Source organism: Ostrea edulis, chromosome 8 (assembly GCF_947568905.1).
Source record: "Ostrea edulis chromosome 8, xbOstEdul1.1, whole genome shotgun sequence".
Classification (NCBI taxonomy): domain Eukaryota; kingdom Metazoa; phylum Mollusca; class Bivalvia; order Ostreida; family Ostreidae; genus Ostrea; species Ostrea edulis.
The window spans coordinates 4,680,407-4,693,759 of NC_079171.1; the positions used below are offsets into that span (position 1 = coordinate 4,680,407).

General features: G+C 36.9%; 1 protein-coding gene and 1 pseudogene across 1 annotated transcript; both read left to right on the forward strand.

Moving 5' to 3' along the window:
* The first annotated feature begins 2,074 nt into the window (after window positions 1–2,074).
* Window positions 2,075–3,520, forward strand: LOC130049374 (uncharacterized; annotated as a pseudogene).
* Window positions 3,521–6,021: 2,501 nt separating this feature from the next.
* On the forward strand, window positions 6,022–8,120 carry LOC130049836 (uncharacterized). The gene has a single exon (XM_056147968.1). The coding sequence runs from the start codon at window positions 6,144–6,146 to the stop codon at window positions 7,212–7,214; it is 1,071 nt and encodes a 356-aa protein (XP_056003943.1). The 5' UTR covers window positions 6,022–6,143; the 3' UTR covers window positions 7,215–8,120.
* The last annotated feature ends 5,233 nt before the right edge of the window (window positions 8,121–13,353 follow it).

A 13,353-nucleotide genomic window follows, 5' to 3' on the forward strand; every position in this document is an offset into this window, starting at 1 on the left:
AGAATAATATAGTAAGATTGGCGGTGTTTACTATATATCTATTAAGTGTGTTATAGGACACTAAATATGATACTACTGGTATACAGGTGAATAATATCGGATTATCCAGCAAGGTTCTTGACATGATGTTTACTGCCTTTGAATGGTCATTGACTTACTGTGTATGAAATAAAGCGTTTCATTAAAAATACATTTTCATTGCATAAGGATATATTTGTAAGCATTTTTAACAGGTTCTAAAGTAATCCAAAAGTTCTTCCTATAAACATCATAGTTGTAACAAGAAGTCTAGGATTAAGTCACTACTGCTTACTTACTTCAGTTTAGTTAATAGAAGATGGATTATTACCAAAGAAGTTCTACTGCTGACGTAGTAATTTGCCCATATGATAAAACCCATGTTATTCGGAAAGAGAGACTGTCTCATCATATCATAAAGTGTGGAAAAAACAGCAATTTGTAAAAATGTCACATCTTGCGAGTATAACCTTTGTCACAAAATCAAAAGAGGTGAAGGAGTCGAACATTACTCTAAATGTGAGCGGAAACATGCTGAAGATGAGAGGATTAAAAACGGTAAAACCTGCGTCCAAAAGGGTGACACTTCTCTCCCGAAATATAGTGAACTTCATATAGAGGGGGAGAATTAGGATGATGAGTTGGAACCTTTTTGGAATGAAAATTACTGTGGGGTAATTCCAGAATTAAAGAAGCATAACTAATGTGCATTAATTGGATTATTTTTTCCTCAGCTTGGTGATGTAAATGTAGTAACATGCAATATATATTTCTTTTTATTCTGTTACTTGTTTTGTTTTTTCGTATACATGAAATCGTCAAGATCAATGGAGTTAACTGCTCTTCGAAATTTGCTAAGAGTTATCATTCCTTGCATGGTCAAAATCTATAATAAAGTTTTCTGTATGACTTTGGTATGGATATTTTGATAGAGTATTTATTCTCATTAGCATATCTTCAGTAATAAATATATAAAGTAATATGATATAAATATACAAAGCAACGAAAACCTTCTGAATGGATGGACTCTCCTGTAAGCCTTTGGTATAGATATATAGAATAAGCCTTCTGGAGGAGGGGGTGGGGGTACTGTAAGCCTTTGGTATAGATATGCAGACTAAGCCTTCTTAGTGGGTGGAGATTCTTTTGAGCCTTTGGTATAGATATATAGCATAATCTGTCTGAGTGGGAGGAGTCTCCTATGAGCCTTCGGTGTAGATGCAAAGGTGAAGATAACGAACAGTGATCAATCTCATAACTCCTACAAGCAATACAAAATAGATAGCTGGGCAAACACGGACCCCCGGACACACCAGAGGTGGGATCAGGTGCCTAGGAGGAGTAAGCATCCTCTGTTGACCGGTCACACCCGCCGTGAGCCCCATATCCTGATATATAGAATAAGCCGTCTGAATGGGTGAAGACTCTTGTGAGCCTTCGGTATAGATATATAGAATAAGCCTTCTGAGTGGGTGGAGCCATCAGTAAACCTTTGGTATAGATATATATAAAAAGTCTTCCATCTCATTAGCATATTTGGTAAGAATTATATAGTAAAATGGGCGGTGCTTACTATATATCCATTAAGTGTGTTATAGTACACTAAATATATTACTACTCCAACCCCCCCCCCCCCCCATTATGAAATTCCTGGACCAAAAATAATAATAAAATAAACAAGCATACAGACCACACTTGCTAGGTGACTAAAGTTTGTTGATGGGGTTCATATACAGGTGAACTTTGCTGCTTATGTATTAGAACAACGATGTTCTTATTTTAATCTTGTTATGTGATATGATGTTAACGTCAACTGAACTTTCGCACAACACTTCTACATTATAACAAACAAAAATTCCATACAGAATTGGAGTTCAGGGGTAATTTACAAAAAGTCTATGTACAATACTTCATTTACCCCTAAAATATGAAGTAAACACGTATCTTGTTACCCCAAAATAAGAGTTCGAGGACGGGACATTTCACTTACTATATAAAGGGAGCATATTTTCACAATTTTCATTTCATCTATTTTCACTCATTTCAATTCTAAGTTATGCAGTCATTTGAGAGGGAAGAAAACCCCAATTGGGGGGGGGGGGGTGGTTAAAAGTGTCAACAAGATATGTTAGAGGACAATATGCCATTCAACTCTCCTTCTATAAGGGGAGAGTTTATTTGCACTTGCAGGGTAAGTAATATTTTGATTTGTTTTGAATAATAATTGTTTCTATTTAAATACAACGGCAATCACTGCATAAATATCTCTCAGAGTTGTCTTTCTTTTTTCGCTCATAGACAACAACAATGGTAAGCAGATGTCAATCCCAGATGAGGTGTTTGGATGCCTTTATGATCAATATCATACTATCAACAAAGGGGTGGATGATGTTCGTAAACTTAACCAGGGACCGCCGAGCCCACAACTGGTATGTTAGTTAACCAGTATCAAACACCTTGCATTCGATTATTTTTCCTCTTCTTTAGAATAAATCAGGATTCAATCGAAAATTTTATTTTAATCAATACCTTGTGGTGACAACACGCAAGAAAAGAAGGGTGGTGGATCTTGATGGGGGTGATGAATTCTAACTCCAGGAACAAATAAACGGGGACACTACAGATAATTAATATATTCATGTAGTCTGTAATATGATTAATGTTTTCCGTTCACGAAAAAAGTTTCGTCATACATTTTCATGTGCGGTAATGAATTCATCGTTGGTAATTTGTTAATGTCTTAAATTCTCTGATTAATTCATAATTATAAAACACTATGAAAGTTCAATATTATACCCCAGTATTGGGTAAATATAAAATATCGGGGATCAAATGCTCTAAAGAAAAAGTTTCATTGTATACATTATATACATAGTGTTTAGACAACTAGTGTGAATTTCACAATAATGGAATGTTCTTGGTATTAATTTCTTATTATCATCATCTTCATATTTAGAACAATTTTCTTTAAATAATGAACTATGTACATCCATAATATTTTTCAAAAATTTAAGATGTATGCATCTTTAAAAAAAATACAGAACTGTACATGTGGGGAAAACACTTGAATCTGAACGAAAAACAAGACTTTGAGAATGTCCTTGACCACGGCCTTGACATGTTTGATGAGGCGGACTATTTTAATGAATTCATGAAAATGAAAGAACAATGTACTATCATTCAAAATTATGTGAAATGTTTTAACCAGAACTGTACATGTGAGAAAAAACACCCGACTTTGAACGAACAACAAGACTTTGAGAATGTTCTTAGCCATGTCCTTGAAATGTTTGATGAGATGGACTACCATTTTAATGAATATATGAAAAGGAAAACACATTGTACTATCATTCAAAATTATGTGAAAATTTTAAAAAACAATACACTGTCTTTATTTGTAAATCTCTTCTAATGTTTTATATATTTTACACTACCTTTATTTGTAGATGTCTTCTAATGTTTTATATATTTTACACTGTCTCTATTTGTAGATGTCTTCTAATGTTTTATATATTTTACGCTGTCTTTATTTGAAGATGTCTTCTAATGTTTTATATATAAACCATCAACGTTTAATCCTCATTTACAATGATTTAGTATTGTAATGAAAATGAAAGAACAATGCGATATCATAAAAAAAGAAATCCTCTTTACAGTGATTTAGTATTGTAATGAAAATGAAAGAACAATGTGATATCATAAAAAAAGAAATCCTCTTTACAGTGATTTAGTATTGTAATGAAAATGAAAGAACAATGTGATATCATAAAAAAAGATAGGTGAGATGGGTGGATTTCAAAACGAGTACAACATTTGTAAAGAAAAAAGTTTTATTATTTAGGTTTATTTACACATGTAGCTAATATGTATATGAGTTGAAATTACGCAATTTCGCCATCTTAACTCAATAGTTTTATGTAACAATGGACAAAAATAAAGGGGGGATGTAACGCTTATCGTTTTTTCTCTATCAAAGGATGAATGAAATTAAAACATGTAGAAACATTTGTAACGAAATAAGGTTTATTTACGCTTGTAGCTAATTATGCGTACATGTTTAAACTACGTAATTTCACCATTTTAACTCGATAGTTTTATATTGTAACAATGAAAAAAAAAGTTGAGACGTAACGTTTATAGTTTTTTATGTTTTGTTAAAGGCTTCTTGTAATTCTATTGTTTATATAAACTGTCAATGAAAACACAATGTATTGTGAAAAGGATGAATGATTGTTTTTCCTCCAAAATCTTAACTCTTTCTCAATTAATTACATTAATAATTGAAAGTCATTCATTCTTTGAAACAGTATATGTACATGTAGTGATAGCAAACGCAAAGTGTCCCATTAATACTCTTTATATACAATAAAAAATATATATACTTCAAGTAGAAACATCGTTATTCTAATTTTTATATTCATCAATTTTATAATGTCCATAGGAATAACTGTTTACTTCAAATGGAGCTAAAGTAGTAAGGGGGACAGTACACAGTCAGTATACAGTCAAGATGACGTCATGGGTTTTTCCCCACATAGGTCATTGAGGTCAGGGGTGAGTACACAGTCAAGGGGGAGTATACAGTCAAGGGGGAGTATACAGTCAAGGGGGAGTATACAGTCAAGGGGGAGTATACAGTCAAAGGGGAGTATACAGTCAAGGGGGAGTATACAGTCAAAGGGGAGTATACAGTCAAGGGGAAGTCTACAGTCAAGAGGTAGTCTCACTTACGTCATAAGGGAGTCTTTTTTAAAAATATGAATAAATACCCTGTAAATCTCAGTTGCGTTGGCATAACGATGGCAACTCAGGAAAAGCAGTACAAATGGAAAATTTTGGCCTGGAGTGCTTTAAGAAAAAATGAAAAGAAATGGACTTTACAAGAAAGTCAATGGTTTGACAGAAAAGAAGATTGCATTGTTGATTTTAAGGAAAAAATGAGAAATGGTTATGACATTGCAGACAGCTGGGGATCTGAAGAATACATATTGAAACGTAGAATTATGCCGAAAAAATACTTTCCACAGACCTTGAGAGAATCGGATTTTTACAGTTCAAGATGACATCATAGGGTATTGAAAACCCCGCCCACAGAGGTCATACGTTATGTATATATATAAATGGGAATACGGTGGTTTAGCAAAATCATTTTGATCAAAGATGGCTGAACAAGTGGTAATGATGGAACTTCTAACAAGTGATTGTGGAAATGATTGCAAAGGGATGTTAAAAGAGAAGTTGAAGAAAAAAATCGGGATTGTAGTACCTAGCTTTTTTGCAGTTGTTCTTATTATTTCTTTGTGCATCGCTGTCAGTGTTTTACACGAGAAGAAAAAACCTAATCAGGTAGACTGTGTTTTACGCCCTACTTTGGAAAAAGATGTTATTAAAACATGTTCATACGTGGATCGGTACCCACTCTCGAACGAAGTATATGTCATGATATGCATCAACGACACCATACAGATTGACATACGACGATTTCATGCTGGAAAACCGGGGAACAAAGGAATTACCTTGAGTAAAACACAGTGGCAGTACCTTAAAACATCTGTCGATCATATGGATGAATCTATTTTAAAAGCACAGAATCGTATATAAAGTGATGCATGAATAAAATGTTGAATTGTCAAAGCTTGAAACTATGGGCAAGACTGTGACATTTTCAGACAAGAAAACGATTATCTATATTCCCTATGAAGATCGAAAGGGGGAATGGATGACCATGGCTTTGGACAGATATCGTTTTCAAAGAAGAATACATCATGCATCAAAAGTTTTAAATCCTATACTGGAGAAAAATGTACAAATAATGCGTACTCAATTTCATACACAAAACTTGGAAACCCATAATGTTAAAGATCTGTAATGTCAAAATCTACAGCCAGTGTTTTCTACAGTCAAATTGAAGTCTACAGTCACTGACGTCGTGGGGTAGTATACAGTCAGAGGGTAGTCTACAGTCAGAGGGTAGTCTACAGTCACTGATGTCATGGGGGAGTATATAGCCAAAGGGGAGTATATAGCCAAAGGGGAGTCTACAGTCAGAGGGGATTCTACAGTCAAGGCGGAGTCTACAGTCACGAACCACGTGATTAAATGATGTATAAATTTGATCGATTTGAATGATTTTCACCAGTCCTGAACAAGTCTCAGAGAGGATACGGGTTAACTTCATTTTTTTTATTGTGAGAGTTTTGATGTGGACAGAGATGGAGGATAAACATCAAAACCTTATTAAGGCAAACTACACTATATTGGTGAAGAAGATGATGGCAATTCGAGTCGCGGAACATTTGTATGCTTCAAACATAATTACCGACGAAATGAGGCAACGCATAGAAGCCGAGAAAACCAGTTACGACCAAAGCAGAAAACTGATTAGTATCATTTTACGTCGAGGATCGAGGGCTTTTGTGGGATTCCGAATGGCCTTAATGAAAGCCAATCAAGCTGATTTATCGAGACTCTTGATGAATAATGACGATGATACGAAGTCTGAATACGAAAAGAAATTAGCTATGGCAAGATCTTTAGTCATTCCTACCAAAGAAAGAGGAGATTCCGGAAACCAATCAAAGAAAGCTACACACCCTCAGTCTCAGGAGCCAAGATGTAGGATAAGTCTGGATGACTTTAATGACCTGTTCCTCACCGTCATGCCTTACAAGGGAACGGTTTACGTTCACATTCGCCATCTCGCAGAATCCCATGGTCGTCTCATTGCCACAAAGAAAGGAGTCACCTTTCCTTTGGCTCGTTGGTTAAAATTTGAATCCCTTCTTCCAGATATCCAAGACTACATAGACAACATTGGAAAGGAGAATGGAGAAGTGCAGTGGCATATTGGCGGAGGCGTGTTCGTCTCATTGTCACCCGGCTACCCTACAGTGGATATAAGACACTTTTGGAAGCCCGACGATGCCCCAGAACCCATACCGACAAAGAAGGGTGTCACTTTGAACGGAAACAAACTAGCCAGACTTAGAGATGCCCTTGAAGAAATGCATGAATCTGTTCCAGAGCTCAAAGACACCGAACTCTGTATGTTCAGCGAATCTCATCAAAATCAACTTGGAATGTTAGACTGTCCCGAATGTACCCCGTTCGGTTACGATGCCCAAGACAATATGTCCAAGGAATGCAATGTGGGAGATTTACAGGACGTGAAATCGATTGAGAGTGATCTTGATTGACCTAATGACCATGAACACTGAATTCAAAATTAATGATGAGAATAATTATATATACACATGTTTGTTTTTCATTCGAAATCTAATAAAAATGAATAGTAATTAGTTGCCTGTCTTAATTGGTTTGTTACTTGAATATAAAAGGTGATAATCAAAGATGGATCATCATTGGAACGCAGTATGTCAAACTACACGGATTACTTGAAGGATCTCTACTACACTCCCGGTAAACCGGGAGCATTTGCTGGTCCCGAAAAATTGTATCAAGCCGTTAAACAGGAAGGCAAATACAAGATTGGCAGAAGGAGAATAAGACAATTTTTAAACAACGAAGACTCATATAGTCTTTATAAGCCTATTCGTAAGACGTTTCCGCGCTCTAAAGTAATAGTGAACACAATCGACTCTATGTGGGATGGTGACTTAGCCGACGTCAGTAATATTGCATCTCACAACGACGGTTACAAATTCTTATTGGTTTTAATTGACATATTTAGTCGATATTTATTTATAGTCCCCTTGACAAATAAACATCATCAAAACATCATCGATGGTTTAAAATCAGTTTTTCAAACTGGACGAAAACCACACACCCTTAGAACAGACAAAGGTAGCGAATTCAAAAATCGTTGGGTAAAGACGTTTCTGAAAAAAGAAGGAATTAACGTGATATACACACAAAATGAAACCAAAGCAAATTATGCGGAGAGAGTGATTCGTACCATGAAGAACCTTATGTATCGCTATTTCATGAAAAACAAAACTTACCGATTTGTGAATGTGTTGCAAGACTTGGTGAAAAGTTACAACAACAGACCTCACAGATCTTTGGGTGGCAATGCTCCCCTTACTGTCAACCAGGGAAATGCTGATGAAATAAGACTCGATGCTTATCTTGCGGGAACAAAACCAAAATCGGATCTGAGAAAAAAGAATGGTAACCAGCATACATCCAAGAAAACAATGAAAAAAAAGAGTAAAACCATTTTTCAAGTTAAAAGTTGGAGATAATGTCAGGATATCACACCTTAAACACCCTTTTCAAAGAGACTATCAACAGAAATGGACAGAAGAATTTTTCAAAGTCGTTAAAAGATACAAAAGGGGTCAAATACCTGTATACAAAGTACAAGATTTGGCAGACGATCCTATAGAAGGCACCTTCTACCAATCTGAGCTTCAAAAAGTTGTCAAGTCTGAAGATGTTGCCTATAGAGTTGAAAAAATTCTTAAAAGGAGGCGTCGTGGAAAAACTAAAGAAGTATTTGTAAAATGGGAAGGATGGCCTAAGAAATTCAATTCTTGGATTCCAGAAAGCTCTCTGGAAAAGCAATAAAAGTCACTAATTTCTACAAGATGTGTTCATTCAAAATGAGCGTTCGGATGGTGTTGACGTCTACGGACAGTTCTGATTATTTTGACAATAAACCAAATTGTTATCGAGTTCAATTGAATAAACAGATTCAATTCGACGGATATTGGACTGTTGCCCTGACAGAATTTTCCTCAGAAAGCTGGATTACATCCAAAAAAGAATCTGAGTTGTTTGTGTGTTGTGATATTTGTGAAGAAACTCTTATTGGTGGAAAAGAAGCACCTCTCCTAAGACGCATATACCTGGGGAAGAAACCAGAAAATATCACTTACCCACTACCGTATTACATTCCAGTAAAAATCGGCCAATTGCAGCAGATTGGCATATATATAACAGACAGAGAAGGAAACTTAGTGTCATTCTTAGACGGACCGGTGACCGTAACACTTCATTTCAAGAAGTTTCCTTACGTTCTGTGAAGATGAATAGCCAAACTTACGTCAGTGATCCCAGAATGTGGGAAATCTTTTACAAGAACATGGCAGAGAAAAAGTTCAACCCTTATAGATACAAGCCTAAACAAATTGGAAGAGGTGTGAAAAGTTATAAGTCTTATGTCATTCCATTGAGACCTCACTCACAATTAGAATCAGTACAACAAACCAGCACTCAAATGACCCCAGTGACTGCGGTGGAGGAAAGAGCTAAGATCGAACATGCCAAGGATGTCAAAGAGGGTGTTCCATTCGTCAAGGTGCAGGGGAGTATAAAAAGGCCACGTTCTCAATCGTCTGTCATTCCTTCCAAGAAATCGAAACGAACAACATCTCAAAGGAAGAAGTCGTCTAAGCCTGCAAAACAACGAAAAAAGTCAGGAAAAACGACACAGAAGACAATTAAGAAAAAGCGAGGAGCACCAGGCAAGAAAACACAATCGAGAAAGAAGAAAGAGTTTAAGATTGACAGTTACAGGAGTATCTTTAAACAGTAGAAATGGCCTTTTTAAGCAGTGATAATAAAGACATAGCTCAACCTATGGAACTGTCTCTTTTTGCGTCTCCAACAAATCAGGTAGCGGTCGAAAAAGTGTACTTTACAGAAGCAAGACCGATTTCTAGCATAGGAGTATCCGATACACCAATCGAAATCGTAGTATCTGGTTCGGGGGCAGAATACATTGATTTAAAAAGGAGTAAATTGTATGTGAAAGCCCGAATTTTGAAAGCAGATGGAACGGCGCTGGCAGAAAATGAAAAAACGGGCATTGTAAATTTACCACTTCAAAGTATGTTTTCCCAGATGGATGTCTACTTGAACAACAAATTAGTTTCTTTCAACACAAACAACTATCCGTGGAAGGCCTATTTCAAGACAATTTTACTCAGCGGGAGAGACGAACTTAGTTCACAGAAACAATCCGAGCTGTTTTTTAAAGAAGAATAAACCTGAGTGACGCCAATGCATACAATGGGGGGAATGCTGGACTGGTCGTGCGGTATGGATACACTCAGCAAAGTGCAGTCTTTGAGTTGGAAGGAAACCTGATGGAAGATGTCTTTGATATAGATAAATATTTGATAAACGGGGTAGACATTTACATCAAACTCTTTAGATCCAGTGCCCCGTTTGTCATTATGTCGGCTGAATCTTCACCAGCTTTCAAATTAGAGTTACTGGACGTTGTGTACAAAGTAGCCAAAGTGCGAGTAGACCCTGGCGTTCTACTGAATCATAGTAAACAGATAGAAGCAACCCCCGTGAAGTATACTATCATGCGAAATGAATTGAAAATGAATACTATTCCTAAAGGATCCACAGAGTTTTACTGGGACAACATTTTTCCTCAAGCGGTACCCGATCGCATCGTGGTGGCCTTGGTGGACCAGAAAGCCGTCAATGGGGACTACACCGCTAACCCCTTTAACTTTGAGCATATGGGGTTAACAGACGTCGGAATATACGTTAACGGAGAAAGTGTACCCGGTAGACCGCTCAAAACAGACTTCTCAGCGGGACTGTATTCAGCAGCTTACGCTCGTTTGTTTGAAGCCTCGGGAAAATGGAACAATGATGCCGGACTGATCATCACTCGTGATAATTTTGGAAGTGGATATTCGCTGTTTGTTTTCACTATTGATTCCTGTGGATTTGGAGAAGAGTATTTAAATCTGATTCGTCGGGGAAACACCAGACTGGAACTGAAATGTAAACAAGCAACAACTAAAGCTGCTAACGCAATTGTATTTGCTACCTTTTCATCTCTACTGGAAGTCGACAAATCACGTGATATCAACTACATTCAACCATGAATTCGACACAGCTGCTAAATATGGTGAAAACGGACCCCTGCTTAAGATGCTATGTGAAAGGTGTATTTGCTAGTAACACATTACCCCAAATCGTTACAAGGTATCCGAGTGCCTTCATCGTCAATACACAACCTTTACCAATGCCTGGAGAACATTGGGTGGCAATAATCGTGCGAAGTCCATCCCAAGCAGAGTTTTTCGACAGCCTTGGGAAATCACCAACTCATTACAATCAAGACATTCAAAACTTTTTGAGGATGAGCAGTGTACAATGTAATTTCAAGTCTATACGACTACAGCCTCGTAATTCCGATTTGTGTGGACTTTATGTATTAGTATTTTTAATTGCAAGATTGTGTTTCAAAAACTCGATAAATGATGTGTATGCTTTATTTTCTAAAGACATTCAATCCAATGATGATTTTGTGAAACGTTTTATGTATGATTATTCTGTCATTAAAATTAATCATGAAACATAGATAGAGAAGTTATTTTTATACTGTCATTGAATAAGTTTGTTAATATATATATATGTGCGCGTAGCATTACGCTGGACTTCAGTATGAGGAAGCCTGGCTACCGAGGAACATGGCAACAGAGAACATAAACGATTGGTGGAACACTCGTTCCTTGCTTCCGTTTTCGGCACCTTCCACTATTCTGATATGTGGAAGTACACAAAGCGGTAAAACGCATTTTACTAAAACACTTTTACAAAACGCCAATGGCATGTTCTCTATGCCTGTTGATAGAATAATTTATGCTTATTCTGAACATCAACCCATGTTTGAGGAAATGAAGCAGACGATACCAAACCTTTCATTACATCAAGGAATGCCTTCAAAAGAAGACATAGAGCAGTACACAGAGGGTGTCAGTCACACTATAGTGGTACTGGATGATCTCATGTTACAAGTTGCGCAATCACAAGATTGTGTGCATCTATTCACGGTGACATCTCATCATAGAAACGTGACCACCGTGATGTTGTCTCAGAACTTATACCCGCCGGGAAAATACGCCAGGACCATTTCACTGAATTGTCTTAATGTCATTTTGTTTAAGAATTACCGCGATTCCCGACAGATCATCACCTTTGGATCTCAGATCTTACCAGGACAAGTTCCTTTTTTCAAAGCAGCCTATGAATCTGCGACTCGACCCAATTTCGGTTACTTACATGTTTGCCTGGAACCTACACAGAACAGAGAGTATCAGTTAAGAACACGCATTCTTCCGGGAGAAGAGATGATTATTTACCAACCTCTATAAATAAGCATGATTTGATGTGTTCGCCTCATTATTCAAAGATGAAGCAAACGGTGAAGAAACACGAGGCTTTTTTAAAGTTTCTTGTCTGTGCAGACAATGCCCAGCAAAAAGTAATCGTTAAAGCCTTGAACAGTGAACAGTACGATGTGCTCAGTGAAATAGCACTTAACATTTACACCGGAACTTATCCTCTGACTAAAAAGTATATAAACCAACTGAAACCTTATGAATCATGCATTCGATCCTTGGGGTCCAGAGAAGTCAGCAACCGAGAGAAACGTCGCATACTATTGAAAAACATTCCTTTAGTGCCGCTTCTACTTAAACCCATTGTTCAACATTTCAAAGGAAAATGGCAAAGGAAATGATACTTGTACCGAAACTGAAATATGAACGTTTACTTCAAAAATTAGAACCTGCTGATACGTCATCCCGAGAAGTCGACCGAACTTCGAAGCAATCCTCAGAAGGTCAAGAACAAACTGCCAGTGACTTAGTGGATAAAACTAATTTGTTACAAACTGGAACAGGTTACGTCGCTATGAAGATGAAGGTTGGGAAACCTCCTGGAATTTCCAATGTTCGGCGGAAGAAGAAAAACGTACCCTGGCTCACATATTGACAGTGTAATAACAACGAATAATGTCTTTTATCATTTTATTTGTGTATTTATCATTCAATAAAAAAAAACAAAAACGTCAAAATATTTCGTTTTATAATCCAAATCCAAATGGCAACGTGTCTAAATTAGGAAGAATTCTCCTTTTAGTGTAAACCATCTTATAATTTTTAGTTTCAACCCTATTTAACAATTTTCGCTTTCTGCTGTCTCTCGATATTTTACAAGGGTTGACAATTTCAATTTGTCGGTCGTGTGAGGTACAGATTATCGACTTGATAGCCTGGAAATTGATAAGTTTCGAGTTGGCCCAGTTAAGTGTAAACCCTCTAACTTTGCATTCTTCTTTTCCCGACAGTGTGCGGTAAGCGTAGTTTTTAGGACCCCCAGAAACGAATTCGACAATGTACCCGTCTTGTGGAGAGATTTCATTAGTCAATTCTCCCAGGTGATTACCTATGGGGAGATAATTCAAGTTGTCCGACTTTTTTGTCTTGAAGATGACACTGTCTGTATCGAAATACAAGACGTTCTCGTTTAATTTGTCGAGAACGCCATACAATTTCAGTCGAGCCCACATGGTGGTAAAAGAGGCCAAGAATATATTAGTTTTATTGTCGAATGACG